Source organism: Poecilia reticulata, chromosome 20 (genome assembly GCF_904066995.2).
Source record: "Poecilia reticulata chromosome 20, P_reticulata-male-v2, whole genome shotgun sequence".
NCBI classification, from domain to species: Eukaryota; Metazoa; Chordata; class Actinopteri; order Cyprinodontiformes; family Poeciliidae; genus Poecilia; species Poecilia reticulata.
In genome coordinates this window covers 20,042,017-20,059,692 of record NC_088849.1, presented here as the reverse complement: position 1 = coordinate 20,059,692, position 17,676 = coordinate 20,042,017, and the positions used below count along the sequence as shown (strand labels likewise).

At 42.6% G+C, this 17,676-nt stretch overlaps 1 protein-coding gene across 4 annotated transcripts in view; it reads right to left on the bottom strand.

Annotated features, from left to right (window-relative positions):
• Positions 1–974: 974 nt before the first annotated feature.
• gli3 (GLI family zinc finger 3) overlaps positions 975–17,676 on the bottom strand; it is a 124,090-nt gene continuing 107,388 nt past the window's right edge. For all 4 annotated transcript variants that reach the window (XM_081601428.1, XM_081601426.1, XM_081601429.1 and 1 more), the window contains 6 exons: positions 16,319–16,459; positions 9,684–9,833; positions 9,392–9,556; positions 8,755–9,045; positions 7,192–7,585; positions 975–6,770 (listed from right to left, as the gene is read on the bottom strand). In XM_081601428.1, the coding sequence (XP_081457554.1) occupies positions 4,456–6,770; positions 7,192–7,585; positions 8,755–9,045; positions 9,392–9,556; positions 9,684–9,833; positions 16,319–16,459 (3,456 nt within the window). In that variant the 3' untranslated portion in view covers positions 975–4,455. The remainder of the gene's footprint in view (positions 6,771–7,191; positions 7,586–8,754; positions 9,046–9,391; positions 9,557–9,683; positions 9,834–16,318; positions 16,460–17,676) is intronic.

Below are 17,676 nucleotides of genomic sequence, written 5' to 3'. Positions count from 1 at the left end.
TTTAATGCTCCATGTGCAATCAGCGCATAATAAAAATAGTTCCCAAAATGTTTTTTTTTTCAATTGGAGAAATCACGGATTAAGTCATTAAACAACTGCAAAACTCAGTAAACTTGGGAACAATTTTTCATTCTTATTTGATTCTCCACCTCAGTTTGCAGGATTATTATTATTTTTTTTTTACTAAGGATCAGGCCTGGATGTTCAGTAAGGCGGTTCCGCAACATCTTTATGTGATTTTGTTGAAGATTTGCTGCCCCATTTGGCATTAATTATCTTTTATGTGACTAACATTCATACTTGCACGTTTTTTTTATGATGAAACTGAATCCTATGTCCCAACATGCATGAAGGGAACGCTTTGACTTTGTCCAGTCTGAGCACATCAGCTTGTATTTTCACAATCCAAAACTTTTTTTTTTAAGTCTCTCATCCTAAACATCTCCTTCAGTCTGAATCAGCTTGAAACCCGCTGATCAGGGGAGCTGGATGCCACAGATTTTGGTTTAATCTGACAAGCAATTTAATAGGCAGTAAGTGGGGATTGTAGTAATATTTGGGCTTAGTGTGGAACACGATCCGTGTTTTTACATTTCTGTTTTATCCAGTTCGTGCTTCCACAGCTCTCTGCTGATAATCACAGATGATTATAGCTAACATAATTTGTATTCAATAAGATCAATAGCTGCCTGTTGCACAAGAGGTTGCGTACTTTACAGAGCCTTGGAAAAAATATTATCTCTTAAATATTTGTCGTGTAGCAAAACAAATGTCAGTATGTTTTATGGTTTCTAAATCAGTTTCATTTCATAAATTAACATTCACTCGTACCTCATTTCTGTGTTTTCCCACATAAGCATCTAACATTTACAACTAGATTTTTCTCTGGAGGAACAATGGTTTACATTTTTGTAATCTGTCTCTATTATCCAAACCTGTCACATGAAAAAAAGAAATCACAGAGTCTGAAAATATATATTTTTCGTTTTTTATTAAAACCATACAAACATTTGTTGTCAGTTATAAAAGTGTGACGCGGCTCTTCTGGCGAAGGTGCAGAGCTCTGCAGCCAGATCTGGGGCTGGGAATCCTTGATTTCAAAGTTCTTTATTGGTCCCAGGATACTCCACGTTTCATTTGCTAAATCTACAGAAAGAGTATTTTATTTACATATATATATTTATATATATATTTATATAAAAGCACAATAAATGTGAAAACTTGGAAAATAAAAGAAAAAGTACAATGTATGTTGCAAATCTTTACTTTTCAGATATTCAGACTTTCCTTATATAAATGTTCTCTTTAATTTCCTTTCAGGTTTTAAAGTTTCACCTTTTTTTTTTTAAATCAGTATTCACAATGGAAGATTGGCAGTGATCTCTCTCGTTTAAGGCACATACCTCAGCCCATTTCCTTCTGTCAAAGGAAATGATCTCGACTTCTTTGAATATAACAAAAAAATAGAACTCCAATGCACAGCTACAAAAATGACAAAAGTACCCAAGGACAAATAAAAAAATAAAAAAAACAACAAAAAATATACTTTTGTACCTCATTGTTCCAATGTTGAATGAAAGGTAAATTCCTCAATATTCAGTGCACAGCGGCAGAAGACTGCAAGGCAAAACTAACACTGCTGGACAAAGTCACTGCAATACTTGATGGCAGTACGCATTAGGGGTGTGACAGCACACATAAGGTTGGTACAGGTACGCCACGACAGCCCACAGGCAAATGCAAAATATTCTTTCAGTATTTACTAGTAAGATTTTTGTACTGGCAGAGGATGAGCAAGGACAAAAATATTTAAGTTATTTTTTAGTTTGAAAATAATTTGGCTTAGCGTCAATTAAAAAAGGTCCAAAACTTCTTTAGTGCTTTAGTGAAAAAAAAAGTTTCCTTTTAAAGTCTTTTTTAAATTTCATTTGAAAACTTAATTCCACACAAAAGACAGCACAGAAGAAATACGTAACTTCTCCTAATTTGAAAACTCTGTATCAATAAGCATTTAATAGTGATTCGCTGTTTGAACACTAGGTGGCGCTTGTGATAAACTTAGGGGAAATTAAAAGTGCGTCTGAACTTCGCAAAGCATAACTTAGGTGCAAGGAACCTATTTTATTTCACCCCCGCCTGTCAGCTCTGTACGTTTCCATTATGGGATCCTAAATCAAATCGCTTGCAGAAATGACGCACACCGAGGCTGTGAGGCTCCTCCTCCTGCAGGAGTGTTGCTGCTTTTCTTATAAGTGATCCGGGTCCATAGATCTCCCCTAATACAGCATTATTTTTGTGCTGTTTTGTAGTGGTTGAAGTATAAAACCTAAGAAAAGCCTCTCCATATGGTGGAAGTGTGTAACTGGAATAGATCATAAAAGACTTGAGCAATCCCAGCTCCCGTGTATGTACAGGGGAGGGACCAATGAATCTGCAGAGAGATTACTCTAAAGACCTTAATTAGTCAATTTAAACTTTATAAGAAGGTGTAACCGTACTGGTAAAATTTAGGAGTGGGGAACATGATCTTATTCTGAACTTTTTCACATTTGTTATATGCGAAGCTGAAATTAATTAACTTATCACGGAGGAATTTTGCAACAATACACCGATGTCTAACAATTAAAGAATGTGAAAAGCATCTCGAAGAAACAATAATCATATAAACAAATAGGTCTGCTTCTTTCAATCTTGAAAGACGTTACAAGTTTGAATCTTTAAAAAATGCCTGTGACAAGAGCATTACTCCTACAGTAGCTGAAATCAGAAGTCGGCCCTTCATTTAATTCATTTAAATAATATTTCAACTGATTTTATTCATGTACTTAAAGCTAGAAGCTGTGAAGCACAGCAGTATTTAGTGTGGGTAGCTGGGTTTAAATGTTTTTAAATAACAATACCAACTACGTTTGTCATGTTTAAACTGGAAGAATGCTGGGACCATTTAACCAGTACAACAAGTACCACCTTCCCATCACTAAGATTCCCAGCTCTGTTCTGGGAATCTGGTTTAGCCCTGATTCCTGCTGTGGATAAGCAAGAAAACTGCAGCAGTTAATGGAAAAGGTTCCTGCAGCAGAGATTTGTTTTAGTGTCTGGTGGTTGATGGTAGAATAACACCTGCTGTCAAATACATAGAATACATATGATACTCCTTACCATAAGCCTTCTATGATATGAACATCGGACTTGAAACACATCTTCAGAGCCATGCTTGTAATTATTGCCAGCCATTCTTGCATTGGTTTGGTGTGGAGTGCTTTAGAAAGTCTCTGAATCTATTCCTCTTTTCTCATATTATTTAACAAAAAAGCACTAAAAAGCTTTGTTGACTAGGAGTGGTGGTCACCTGTGACTGACCTTTATGTCATCTGATTGCATGTGCCTTCAAGTGACGCCTGTACCATGGTGGCTCAAGGACGAATACATGAGCCATCACACCCCTAGTACACATTCTACATTTTAAGAGCTGTGGAGAAAACAATACATACACTTTACAATCAAACAAAAACACATCATGTTTATAGGACCTCTATGCTGAAGACCTTTTCATGAACTAAGACATTTCAAAACCATAGAAGTACTCATATCGATCCATGTAACCACACGCAAAGCACCAAGATTTATAGAACAGAGCGTCCGTTTACAGATCAGTTCTGCAGAGCTGTAAAATCCAACATCAAAAATCGAACCACAAACAGAATACAAAAACACCTCTACAAACACTTGTGAGTACCTTACCAGACTAACTAAAATAAAGAAATTAAGATATCAAGTAGACAACGATCTACAGAGGCTGAAGACTTGGAGTTGTAGTCCGTTTTTTTGTTTGTTTGTTTGTTTCTTTGTTTGTTTGTTTGTTTGGGAGGGTGGGGTTTGACAAAAATACCACTTGGTAAAACTTGGTCAAAGCACTAAAACATTTTACAGATTTACAAAAGCAACACAAACAAATGAGAATATAGCACGAATTAAAATTATGATGTATAAAGTTGTCCTCAGGGCCTTTTAAGCTGATGACCCATGTCTCAGCTGCAGTGAGTACCTGTGACGTTAGGAAGGTTGGCACATGGCGCTAGTCTTTCTAGTCCTATAGACAGTGTTCAAGGTTTAACTGGAGTTACATGCATTTTTACAAACAGCTAAAACAGTGACACAATACTGACTCAAGGAAGATGAGCTTTGTCTCACCAGCAAATACAAAGAAAAGGGCTTCCAAAAATAGCCTTGATTCCAGAAAAGGAATATAATTTTATCTGTACATATTCATGGCACATCCCTGTTCTGTTTGGGATGATATTTTCCTAATGTAAAACGGTTTGGGAACGTTAACTTCTTATAAAGTTCCTTTAATTGCCACTTTGTGTGTCTTAATCTTCACATACACCAATTGTTTTCTTCTTTCTGTTTCCATTTTATATCCCTTTTGGAGGAGAAAGTGGAGAGAAGGAGCAGCTATTGCATTATAGCCAAGAACTTGCTCTCCTCAGCGAGGGTGGTGAGGAGGGAACTCATGTCTCCGATGGCCATGTTGCTGAGGCCGGGAGCAACGCTGTTGAAGGTGGTGGATCCTTGAGGTGTGGTGAGGCGTGACGAGGTCCTCGACAGGCCCTGGAACATAGAGGGGCTCAGTACCTCAGAGACCAGGCTACCCTGATCGTAGCCATCCTCCAGGATGGCACCAAAGTCCAGATTTACCCCTTCGTCTAATATTCCTGGAACTTGGCCATCAACTGTGCTGCTGACTAGGTCTGTACCAGGGGATGGGAGGGCATTTGTGTTTGTGTTGCTGCTGCCTGGTCCCTCAGATGCTGCCATGGACTCTAACAAACTCTGCTCCTTCAACACAGGAAAGGAAGAGGACTTGCAGTCGGCTGGTCCGTAAGTGAGACAATCCGAAAAGGTTTGTACCATGTTTCCATGATCCAGGTTCTCTAGTTTGAGCCCTGATACATCACACACAAGAGAACACTGGTCTCCACTCCTCTGTAGCTGTTGGGGTTGGATGGGGTGTTGGTCGATTTCATTCGACTGTGGATTGAAGTACTGCTGGGTTTTGACTACATTTTTGTAATTGTTTATTGGTGGATACGGGGCATGTTCTGGTCGATTGTGATCTGGAACGATTCCCTGGGACAAGTTGGGTACACTGTCCATGGAGGACCGGGTAAGCATGAGGTTGTTTCCAACCTGCCACATGGTTCTGCTGTTGTTCTGTTGGAAATGGCTCTGTTTCGAAGGCCCAGTGGACATCTGCTGTTTAAGACCTTGAGGAAGAGCCCCATTGATACCCTGTGAGATGTTTGACATGCTGGTACCTCTCATCTCCATGCAGGAGTTAGGGAGTTTCTCCAGCTTCACCCCAGTGTTAACATAACTAGTACTTTGCGACTGGTTAGCCTGTTGGCAGCTGCCATGGAAGTCCACAGACACCTGCTGGGGAATCAGCGTGTTTCGTGACCTGCCAGCTGATGCAGTTGTTGGCTCAGGCCACCTCTCGCACTGCATGTGGTGGCTGTGTAACCTTTGGGGAGACCTCTCAACACTACCTGAGCTTACTTCATTCCACTGAATGGGAAGCTTACTAGGACTCTTCCTCTCTAGTATCTGCTGTGGCTGGAGATAGAGAGATTCAGGGAAGGTAAAGTTTACCCCTGCTTCCACGGCGTGGTAGGAGTTGTCCCTTTGGCTAGAATCTATTTGCCCTTCATTTTGAATGTATGAACCACCACCCATCTGATCTTGGGAGTGCAGATACTGCACCAAATCATCTGGCAAAATATCTTCATCTCCAAGAAACAAGCCGGCTACACCATCATCCTCCATTGCCAGGGCTTCCAAGGCTGCATTTTCTGCAATGCTGCCAGTGTTTGTTGAATGCTGCAGGCCTCTCTGCAGGTTGCCCTCTGAGCGTGTGTAGTTCTGAAGGCTAAAACTTCGATATTCAGCTGTAGAGTAATGAGCCAGAGGGGGAAGAGGATTGAGATTATTAAGGCTGTTGAATCGCTGAACTGGAGGCAAACTACAAGTTTCAGGAGCCTGTGTCCGCACCGGGTCACTCGCCCTTCGGTTTGCATTCAGAGTTCCCTCGCCAGGATATAGAACCCTCCTTCTATAACCTCCGTGCCCCATAAACCCATTGTTGTACCCTCCAGCGGCTTCACCACAACGGGGTGGTCGGACTAAAGGTGGTAGACTGTGATTGCTGCCACCCTCTTCCATCATGGCCATACGGGTTTTCAGACTCATGCGTTCCATGTTGGGTAGCGGCGTTGGGGGTGGGCCGCCAGTAGCTGCTGCGTACTTTGCCTTAAGGTGGTAATGCTGTGCAGGGGTTAAATTGAGCATCCCTCGTGACCCACCTCCTCCTCCAAAGCTAACTCCTCCTCCACAACTCCCACCTGAGAGTGCTCCAACACCTCCTCCTACTACTCCACCTCCGTACTGGCTAGCCTCACTGGAGCGGCGGGAGGCGTCTGTGGAGATGGGGTCATAAGAGTCAGTGGAGCTGAGATTGTGGAGGCGGCGGTGGTGCTGGGACGGCATCATGCCATCACCCTGGGAAGCCTGGCTGGAGCGCCGACTGGAGAAGCAGGGAGAAATTCCAGAAGAGCGTCGGCTGCTGCTCAGGTAGGCTGAACTGGCGGCGCTCCCGCTGCTGTCGCGCCGGTCTCGGAGCAAATTGAGCACTGTTAGCTCCGTGCTGGCCAACTCAGCGTGAGCAGGTGGCTGAGGAGCAGGCACCCCCCACTGCCTGCCCAAGCACGATCCTGAGAAGAGCGGAGGAAGAAAGTTAGGAAGGCTGTAAAGGAACCAAGGAAAATGAAGTGTGATGAAAGAAATATTATAGGAGGATTAGAGAGAAGAAGCCAAGAAAAGTTAAGTGTGGAGAGATCTCTCAAACAGATGTTACCATGGACAACTAGCTGCAATTGGCCATGAAACATCATATTACATGCTGTTCTCTCTGATACGATGTACATCTTGATACTGTTTTGCAGTGGAACAGAACCCCTTTCAACATTTGTTTTTCCTGAACCCTTCAGGCAGAGCCTGTAAGATGGGAATCAGAATCATTCAGCTCTGTAAATTCTGTCTACAGGTGCTTCCGAGATGTGTTGGAGTAATAAAATGAACACAAGATGTGAGGCCTGTGGAAATTTAACAAAAGTTTCACAAAGTTACACTTACCCTTTCCCAGGATGTTGGGCATTGCCGAACTTTTAGGGGGTGGTGTGGGAGACAGGGACCCAAGCCTGGGCAGCGCTCCGTTCACCTGCTTTAGCCTCTCCATCTTCATGTGCTCCATCCAGCGCAGGGGCCGGCCGATGCTTCGCCTCGCCTGCAGGGTCAACATGGCCGCGGTGGCCGTGGACACCGTGGAGTCCATAATGGGGGCTGGCTCGCCCTCGCACTCCTCCTCCACCTCCTCTTCATTTTCCTCCTCCTCCTCGTCCTCCTCCAGCCCCTCCCCTGGCGAGCGTCCGGCGCTCACAGCAAGCTGGACTCCACTGCTGGGATAGGCGCTGATGGGGGACTGGTCACTGCTGCATGTAGACTGACCGCCAGGGCTTGGCTGAGACGTCTGATGGACGCAGACAAACAGAAGGCAGCCGTGTAATTAAAGGTTTTAATCAAAATCACACAAAGAAACATATATCATGGCACGACAAGGACGCAATGTAGTGCAAAAGATGGAATTCCTGTAATATTGTGAAAGTTTGCACTACTGGGCATTGAATGTTTGAGCGCCCTCTATGAGATGCACCAATATACATTTTGCAGATTTTTTTTCTGCCCAAGATGTTCATTAATTAATAATGTTAAGCATATGAAATAACCATTTCTGTAAAACAATATTTTTACCAATTTAAGACAAAATGAGAATCTTTACCTTCCTATCTTACCAAATTATATCAACAAATCCAGCATGTTTGATGAAGAGCAGAAGTTGAAAGCTTAAAAGAATAAAAGAGAGCAACTTGCTGTTATCTGGTGAAAGTCTCACTATCTCACTCTTTCATACATTTCATGAAACAGCTTCTTTTAAAATCGCTTTTCAAAGTCTGATTTAATTTTTAAACATGTTATCGACACTGAAAATAGCTGATATTTAGACTTCTTCACTCAGTCACGGCACCCACTGTGAAGAGTGTTGAAGCCACTCTTGATCAGGTAGCATGGCGAGTTTACTGATCATAAAAAAAAAAAAAGATTATATGTTGAGATGGTCATTGTTGAAGGTCAATTGAAATTCTCTTGTTCATTTGATTACTTAAAGGTGCATCTCAAATTATGAATTTTTCCAAAGGCATGAGCGGTGCTCACAGGAAAGCATTGTAATGATAAAAATAACAGAAGTGCTAAAAAACGAGAAGAAATAATAGATTTTTTTGGATGGTTGTGGTGAACTGGAGATGGAGAACCAGATTGGGAACACATTTGGCATGCTTATGGTGAAAGTCTGGCTGGCAGACATTCCTCCAAAGCAGCAGGATGAGATGAAGGGCGAACGAATGTAGTGTCAAACCCATCTCACCTGATTACCCACTGTCCTTAGAAAGGAATGGAGAGAAATGCCGAAGCATTTGGATAGAGGAGAAGATGTATTCATTAGAAGAGGTCAGTGTGAAAACCCTTTCTTCAAATACACTTAGGCATCGAAAGCATAAATTAATTACTGTTTGAACGTTAGTGAACTAAAGACAATATTAGTCAGTAAAGTGGATGATAAAGCAAAAATTGAAGTCTTACCATTGGCTTCTCTGTCTTGATAGATTTCACCTGCAGACATTCATCTTGTTTTGAGGTAGCGTGGTTGTACTCCCTTTGGTCCGTGTATCCACCCAGGGGCAGCTGTCCGGGCGACCTGCCCTGGCTGTTGCCTCCAGGTTCCCGTGGCTGAGGCGGAGGGCGTGGGTAATCGCCACGCTGTTTCTTGGTGACATGCGCCTCTGGCCCGTGTACCGTCTTTACGTGCTTCCGTAAGGAGCTGGGGTCTGTGTAGCGCTTGGTGCATCCCGGGATTTTGCACACGTACGGTTTCTGGAGGAGAGCAAACAGCAGAATCGAATGAGTTTATTTGAATGGGCTTCCTACAGATTTGTCATGTCATAATTGCACGCTCTACATTCTATCAAAATCATTTTTGGGCCATTTTCAAACTTTACAATTATTTCTACATAGGTCAGTTTTTAAATATGAAACAATACAAATGTAGGATGGATGGATGGATGGATGGATGGATGGATGGATGGATGGATGGATGGATGGATGGATGGATGGATGGATGGATGGATGGATGGATGGATGGATGGATGGATGGATGGATGGATGGATGGATGGATGGATGGATGGATGGATGGATGGATGGATGGACCTATGTTAATACCTCATTAGAGTGTGTTCGGTTCTGATGCTTGGCCCGATCCGACGCGTTGGAAAAAGCCTTGTTACAGCCTTCATGTTCGCACACATAAGGTTTCTCGCCAGTATGGGAACGTAAGTGAGTTTTCAGGTTTTCCAGGCGTGAGTAGGCCTTAGTGCAGCCTTCAAACTGAAGATGGAAGAGAATCATCCCATACACTTTAGATTTTTATGTTTAGCTCTGAAATATATAATAACATGCACAATACAATATCATCTGCAAATAGGGTTATATTGACATTTATGAGGGTCCTTACTGTGCACTTGTGTGGTTTTTCCCCAGTATGTCTGCGCATGTGGACCACCAGCATGTACTGGGCCTTGAAGGGCTTCTGCTCTCGAGAGCATTCCTCCCATCGGCACACAAATTCCTTCTTTTCTCCGTGGATGTGGTCATTGTTGATGTGCTAGGGGGGAGGGAAGGGGGAGCAAATTTTATTCATTTTGAAAAAAAAAACTTTACTGCTCTTCTCCATTTAATTTTTCTGAAAGGTCATTTCCCTTTCAGGTTTTTGTCCTTTTACTAATTTATCCTTTCGCAAAGTGAAAAAAGGCTTTTGAGACTGCGTTTGATCCGAGTGAGATTTTCAAACCAACCCTGTCACTTGCCACGAGTCTGGGTCCTCGTCACTTTGTGACAAGAGCCGACAGTTGTGCTGTGGTTGCAACTTCCAAACTGCGGCTTAGGAAGCACGTGAAATGGCAGAGGGGTGAGAAATCAGAAATTCAGTCTAAGCTTCAGAAATATGAGGCCTTTGTAAGTCCAGTCAAGCATTTCCATTTTCTCTGTTTTTCTTTTTTTTTTCACCCACTGAACTGCGGTTTAAAAACAGGAAAGTGGTGAATGTTGAAAGAATAGAAGAGGTGAAGAGGGGAGGGGAAAAAAGCTACAGCCCTCTGGGGAAAAAGTCAACATCGGGTCCCTCTTTAAGAGACAACAGAGAGCTGGCCTCTGGAGCGCCTTTTCTGATGGCAATTTAAACCCGGAGAGACACAATATCCTGACTCGAGGAAACTGGTGCTGTTATGACATTCCTAAGAAGCAGAAAAAAGGCTTTTTTTTTACCTTAGGGCGGAATACAAGTAAACTGACTTTAAGTTGAAAAGCTTGAGAATTTTGTGCTTTGTTGAATCATTTTTAATAATAATCCATCCAGGGACCAAATAAAAAAAAAATGGAGGACAAGAAAACAAAGATTTAGCCCAGAAAAACGGTCAACAGCATGATTTTTGCACGCACTCACTGTTTCTTGCACAGGCCTTCTTGAACCTTCTACACAATCTCATGACCATGACACACAGCAGACGCCCCACTGGTTTTCATTTCCCACTGAAGGCAATCGCTGACAAATGATTCAATTAATTCACCCTAAAACATGATTCTGTCCAATTCATACCTTTAAATATTTCATATTTTGTCATGTTGCAACCAGAAAATGTCATTAAATATATATTCATGGCCTATGTTTATTAATTATGCTTCTTCTAAACTCTAATTTGTTTTATTTGCAACAGGTGTTAGGAGGTATTAATACTATTGCTATGCATTTTTATCATCAAATAGCAACTGTAATGCTTGTGAGGCATTTCTGTAATTTAAAGTGACAAGCCAAGAACTACAGGGGAGAATGGTTGGACAATTGGATGATCAGAGACTTTAAATCAATCTCCTTCCCATGTTGGCCAGCGCTTCAAATAAAAAAACCCTGACTCTTCCTCTCTTTTTCTTCATCTTCAAGAGGGAATCCCGGCGACAAGCGATCGGTCTGCTGTGACCTGTGTTCGATATCCTGCGGCTGAGAGCGATGGGAGAGTGCTGTAGAGTTGGATCATGCACTGGCAGCTGGCACACTCACACACATTTACTGTTTGAACAAATGAAGGAGGTCGTTGACGGGCGTGATGCATTAGGCTCTGGGCTGACAGTGAGGGGGACAGGCAACACCGCAGGGGGAAGTGGAAGAGGGGGGAGGCAGGACTGCAGAGAAACCTAATGGCATGATCTAATGGCAATTCTTATTGAATCAATAATCTCCATGCTGAGCAGACAGGTCCCGTTGGTCGGCTAAATCGACAAACAGGTGCTGATAGCGGTGGCGCGGTGGGTTATTCATCTTCCCCCTGCCAGCTTATCGGCCAACAACTGTAAAAATGCCACCAAGATGGATTTAGGAGGGAGCTGCACGACAGGAAACGCATGGGACACGGACACAGGGGACACAGGCACCGGCTGTGACGTATGAACTGTGTGCTTCCACACACGCACAGGTGCAGGCACTGTTCTCTTGGTTCAACCCCCTGTGGTTCACAGCTAACATATAGCACATACTTCTTAGGCACCAGCACCAAAGACGGCAAAAAGGCCTGGGTTGTGTCAGTAGCGTGTTGAACATGCTCAAAAAGTCAAGAAATTTTGAAGTGAAAGTAAGAGAAGTTGGAAAATGAAAAAAGAAAACAACTCTAAAGCAGGCATGCACTGAACAGGAAGTCTGCCGATTTGTATACAAAATGCCACATTCAAGCCATCGTTAGCTTTTCCCTTCAATAGAAATTCCTCCTAGATGAGGCGTCAGCTTCAAACGTGATCATCATTCTTTTAAGGCACGGGGAACTGAAAGTTATCAAAAGCTTGAGTTTTAATTTAGGGTTGTGGCTGTGGCCAACCAGAAAATCACTGACAACAGAAAGTCCTGTTTTACTTAATGATGTCCATCTTTGAACTTCTTAACGTCAACAACTTTAAACTCTCCTTTGACAGAAGCTTGTGAAAATTGGTATATGTTATCCAACACAAATAACCTCAAGCCCTAACAGGAACTTGGTCATTTTGGATGAAAGGGTTCTTTTTGTACACTTTACATGGGTGAACTCAAACAACAGCAAAAAGATTTACCGATTCATAAAATTTTTAATGCTTTGGGGAAATAAAAATCAATAAAATATTGATGCCTGGCCAAGCACATGGGCATGGCCAGACTTTAAAAACCAATCTCCATGCACACTAAAAGTTTCTGTGCAGTCCCCAGCCAAACACTTCCAGGATTGTGGTCCTGCCCAAACCGTCGTCGCCAAACAAGAAGTTGGCGCAACTCAAAGAGATCGTTCTGCTCCAAAAAATGCTTTTATGAAATTATTCACAGATGCTAACCGAAAGTAATTCCAGGCTCAAAGCTTCTGACCACTAAAGTGCAAGGGGTCAGTCAATGCTGCTTGTAGCTTTAGCAATTTGAATTATAGCTTTATGCTGTTTTCCAACATCTCAACACTTGATATTGGAAAACACTAAATCATATCATTTTCTTCCCTGCTACTTCCCACTATTTGTTCACTTCAGTATTCATTTCCATGTTTCCTTATCAAACCCTCTTTGGGACGCTGCCCTCATGCATTAGAATGCAAGCGTGCATGAAAAGAGGGTCTGTTTACAAGGCAATTTCACAAAGCGATGGGACCCGCAACACCGTTTAGCTTTATCAAACATTGCCTAATAAATCATATGCTCTTTTGTGATGTCAGTTGCTGAAATGCTTTGTATAAAGAGGTGGGGAGAGAAAAAAAAGCACAGAAAAGGAAAAGATGGAAGGCAATGAGAGGGAGAGAAAGAGATAGAGAGAGAGAGATTAAATGAAAGTGGGAATTGAGAGTGGGTTAGTGAGAAAAGGAGGGAGGATGAGAGAAAGCGAATGAGAAGCAGGGGGCAGGGAGCTGAAATTGGCATGTGTAATTCAGCAGTCTTTTCATCTTGGAGTAAGATACTCTAGACAGATAAGGGCCTAATCCTTCTCATGATCAAAAAAAGCAGCGTTTTACCAATTAAAGGCCTGTGCCAGCAGCCAGAGAGGGCTGAAGGGGGGGTGTGCTTTCAGACTGTGCCGGCGTTTATCATTCTTTAACACTGGGGAAAGCACACAACAGGAGTTTTAACAAGGTTGCACACACGGAGTAACAGCTTTCCATCTGAGAGCATTACAACGCCGAGTGTGTGTTTGACCTGGTGATAAAACGCATGAACCTCTGAGACCTTCAGCAGCCCTACTAATGAACTTTGGAAATATTTTGTTTGCTTGAAAGTCTGCCTAAACACCATATCATCTAAAGCTTCCACATACTAGTATCGGATAAATTGGGGCGTTAGCATTTGTTGGCATTTCAGCCAATAACTGGCTGAAAAATTTCTTTTAGTGATGATTTTTAGAAGTGAACCTCAACATTTGAGCTTCCTTTCTTAAAATAAACTTGCTTTGATTGAAAGATCAGCCAGAAAGCTCATCTGCAGTCTGGACATTGAATCTCCAGAGCTAAGACCGGGCCACCTGTGAGTGTTCTGGGACAGGGCTGGGGTCCACAGCAAAAACCCGATGGTCATTATTAGTAAACTAAAATCAATTTGTGCTTTTATGTCAGACTCCAGGAATCTCCAATAACACCAGAAAAAGTAAAAAGATTTATTGCAAGTTGTTACAATGATGTCACTAAGTTATCTACACTGCGCCCTTGTAGACTTATCTGCTGTGAAAATGTTCTAAAAGATCAACAAAAAAATAATAATAAGGTTGTTGAGCAAGGCTGTAATAATAGGAAATTATGCCAACAAGGGGTTGGCCTCTATGGCAACAAAAAGCTTAATAAAAGCCAACTTTAAGAGATACATTAAAGAAGCCACCAGGCCTTATCTTTAAAAGTGTTCCCTCTGAGGGGAAAAAGAGGAGGGGAGAAAGCAAAATAGAAAATGAGAGAGAGCAAGAAAGAGAGGGGGCAGCATCCCCAAAAAGAGGGGGGAGGGCTAGAGAATGTTGAGCTTAAACCACGATGGAGAGGTAGAACGAGTAGAAATACAATAAATCAAATAAATCTCGCAAACTACAAAATTGACACCCGCCTCGCTTTTGCTGACTGTGTAGGCCTGATAAAGTGGGCCAAATTGCATAGATCTGATGTTTATCTTATCGGTGGCACCGTGAGTGCTTATACGCGTGTGATAAAGGGAACGCCGGTGAAAAGAATGTTTGAGGGGTGTAGAAATATGCATCAAGAGCACTACAGGAAGCGCTTTTGTACAAGGGGGGAAGCAATGAGGGTGGCGTGAAGGCTTAATTCCAAAATTAGGCCAACCACAAAGAAAAAGGGATATTTCACTGTGGATTTCTTACTTGTAACACCACAGAAAGTGAGTACGTCTTGACAGACTTGTCAAGCACTTCTGAAAATGAAACTTAAACATTACAACTGCTTCAGTTAAGGGGAAACTGATGGATTTTTTTTTCTCATAACGCCTTTCCTCCCTGAAGCTGTTTCAGAAGACAAGTACGGGGGAAGGGACGCGCCATTGTTTGGATATATGGAAATCCCCTCCACCACCACCGGCACCACCGCTGCCATCCCAAACCCCTCCCAGAGAGTGAAGAGAGCCACTGTGGTCCAAATACTGTACTTATCCTATTACTGAGGGGGTGGGGGTGTGGAGAGATAAGAGCATTTTCCCGTCCGCTCTGCTGAATTAGAGGGGCAGGGAGTCTGTAGGCGAGGACTGTTATTGGCATCTCTCCTCATATCTCCATGTGCATTAAAAATGAGAAATAAAACGTCATATCAGAAAGTCTGATGCCAGAAAAAAAAAAATTTCCGAGACAGAAACGTGAAAACTAATCAGAGAAGACATATTGTTTCCCTGCGACGGCAACCGGGCTGTGAGTACAGCAGGGGGAGAAGGTGAGCAATATTCGCCTCCACTCCTCTCCCAACTGCTTTTACTCATCCCACCTCCTGAAACAGGGGCAAGAAGTTGTCAAGATCCTCAACCTTTTGAGCTGAGCCCTTCAAACACGGGAGGCAAGCCCATTTCGTGCTGAGGATATCAATTATAGATAGGGGTTACCACCGCAGCTGAGGATTGCGATGTCAAGACGGCAAGTAGACAGCTGTGGAGAGCTTAGGATCTTTCTATCAGATGTGTCCTGATGTGTTTCTCAGCTGCACATGTCTGCGTGAGCGCTTCCCCATCGCTTGTATGGGTGTAATTTCATCGCTTGTCCAACTCCGGTTTGGTTTCCCGCTCAGATGAAGGGTAAGTGGTTCAGATGCTGCAAGGCAAAGCTAAAAGCACCTCTGGCCACAGTAGGGGTGACACAATGATTACGCTAATGGCATTTTTTTTTTTTTTTTAGCTTTCCACAGAGCCACAGGCGAAGTATGATCGGGAAACATCCATCTCCAGGCGTCTGCGAGAATTATGATAACAGACAGGGAGTCGGTTCAGTCCGGTAGAGTACCCAGAATTCTGTGAGGCTTAACTTGCCAAATAAGTTCACACCATCCAGCTGTGAGATGGGACTCCAGCTTCTGAGCCCATTATCACGATCCGTGGAACGAATCAGGAATTCAGCATTACTAACATCCAGCGCTCAAGGCCCTCACTCTACTGTGGCCTGCCAGACACAGAAGCTGAGGTCTGGGGAGATAGGTGGAGAAAAAACGAAAAAACAAAAACAGCTTGTCTGTTTTTTTGAGCAGCTCTGTATTGTACACCTGTTGTGTCTTACTGGTCTTGCAAAGGAAGCTAATCTTACGGAGAGGCATAAACGCTTGTCCCTTTTCTCTGGTAATGCCTCCAGTCTCCTAGCTATACTTCCAAACAAGCTATACTCTTTTATCTTTTTCTAATCATTCTGTCATGAACGTTTAAAATTCCCCCCACTAACTGAGACCTGCAGAGTCTGACATGGAGTACTTGTGTTTTTGGTGATTTCACTTAGCAGTATATTGCTTGATCTTGCGGTCAGTTTGCTGATAGGTATATTCCCAAGACGATGGGCAGCTGTGTTAAATGTGTTTTACTTATGGAAGACTACAGAGGAAGAAAGACTTTATATTGTGAGGTCTGCTGGATACTTACTTGTACCAGCTGTTCCTGGGTGTCAAACTCACGGCAGCAGTTCTCCCAGTGGCAGTTTGTCTCGTAAACCACCTCCGGCTCCTGTTTGCTCTCGTCTTTGTCGCCTTCCTCCTTCACCAGAGTCATCCCATCAGGATGGTCCTGAATAACCAGCGAGAGCCAATACATTGAGACTGATGTAACACAAGAGGCGTTTAAAAACATATGCTTCAGCTCACAAACATATAAACCGGTCATAAATTAGATATTTCACAGGCACAGCAGAGAGTTATTGCCTACATGTCTCAAACATGTGTGTCTGGTCTTGCTCGGCTCTATGAGGGGTAAATATAGCAGAAGAAGCCACTCTGAATTTTTGGAAGATTTTACCCTCAACATGCCTCGACTCTGACCTACTGCAGAAGACGCTTCCACTGCAAACCCCAGTTTATTTTGAGCTACCGTCTTATAATCAGCTCTTTTTTCGCCCCGCAACTAATGCAAATGCTTGCCATTTGCTTACATTTTGCTTTCACTTTTTCAAAGCCCCTTAAATTTTTTTGATTAAACAAGAGCAAAATCAATTTTCTCTCTCGTCCCACAAAAGCTAAGTGATTGCGTCGCGTTGGAAACTAAAAGTGATAAGAGCAGAAAACACCAACAAAACAGCCACATGCAAGAGAATAAAGATTGGGTGCTGTTGTAGCCACTTTGCAGAGACGCAGCATTGCGTATGATCATCACTTGGATTATGATTGGCAATCATCCTTCATATTTGAATTGAACAAACAGTTCAAATATTAGTTCGTATGAAATGTCCTTTTGGTAGAGTAGAGAACGATTATGCAACAGAAAACTGCAATGGCTTTTGAAAGTACAAATTTTGTGCATTCCTTTGAGTTTATAGGAGATCATCTTTTGAGCGTTGATGAAGGTTCAGGAATGCCTTAGCTTGACAAGGCCAAGGTCCATAAAAATCTTGCTATTGATCATGAGTGTCTGCAGCTGGTCATTTCTGCTTGACTCCTACTCGGAACAATGGGAAACTCCAAGGAATTCAGATTTAAGATAAAGAAGTGGAGATTTACACAAGTCGAGAGAAAGCACATCTAAATAACTGCCACGTAAAATCAGTCTAAACAATTACGTGTGAGTGAAAGTTATTGCCAGATGTGCAAAGATTTTGCAAAGGCCTGGAAAACGACCAATAGAACATGGGTCGGTCCTGAAAACATTGGCAAGTTAGTGGATAAAAAATGTAGATCTAGTTTCTTTACTTAAAATATGTCTGTTAAACTAAACAGCACTGATTTCCTCATTAAACTGTATGGGTGAGGTCACATTTTTAAGCGTTAAAGGAAAGCAAACTGAAGTCATCT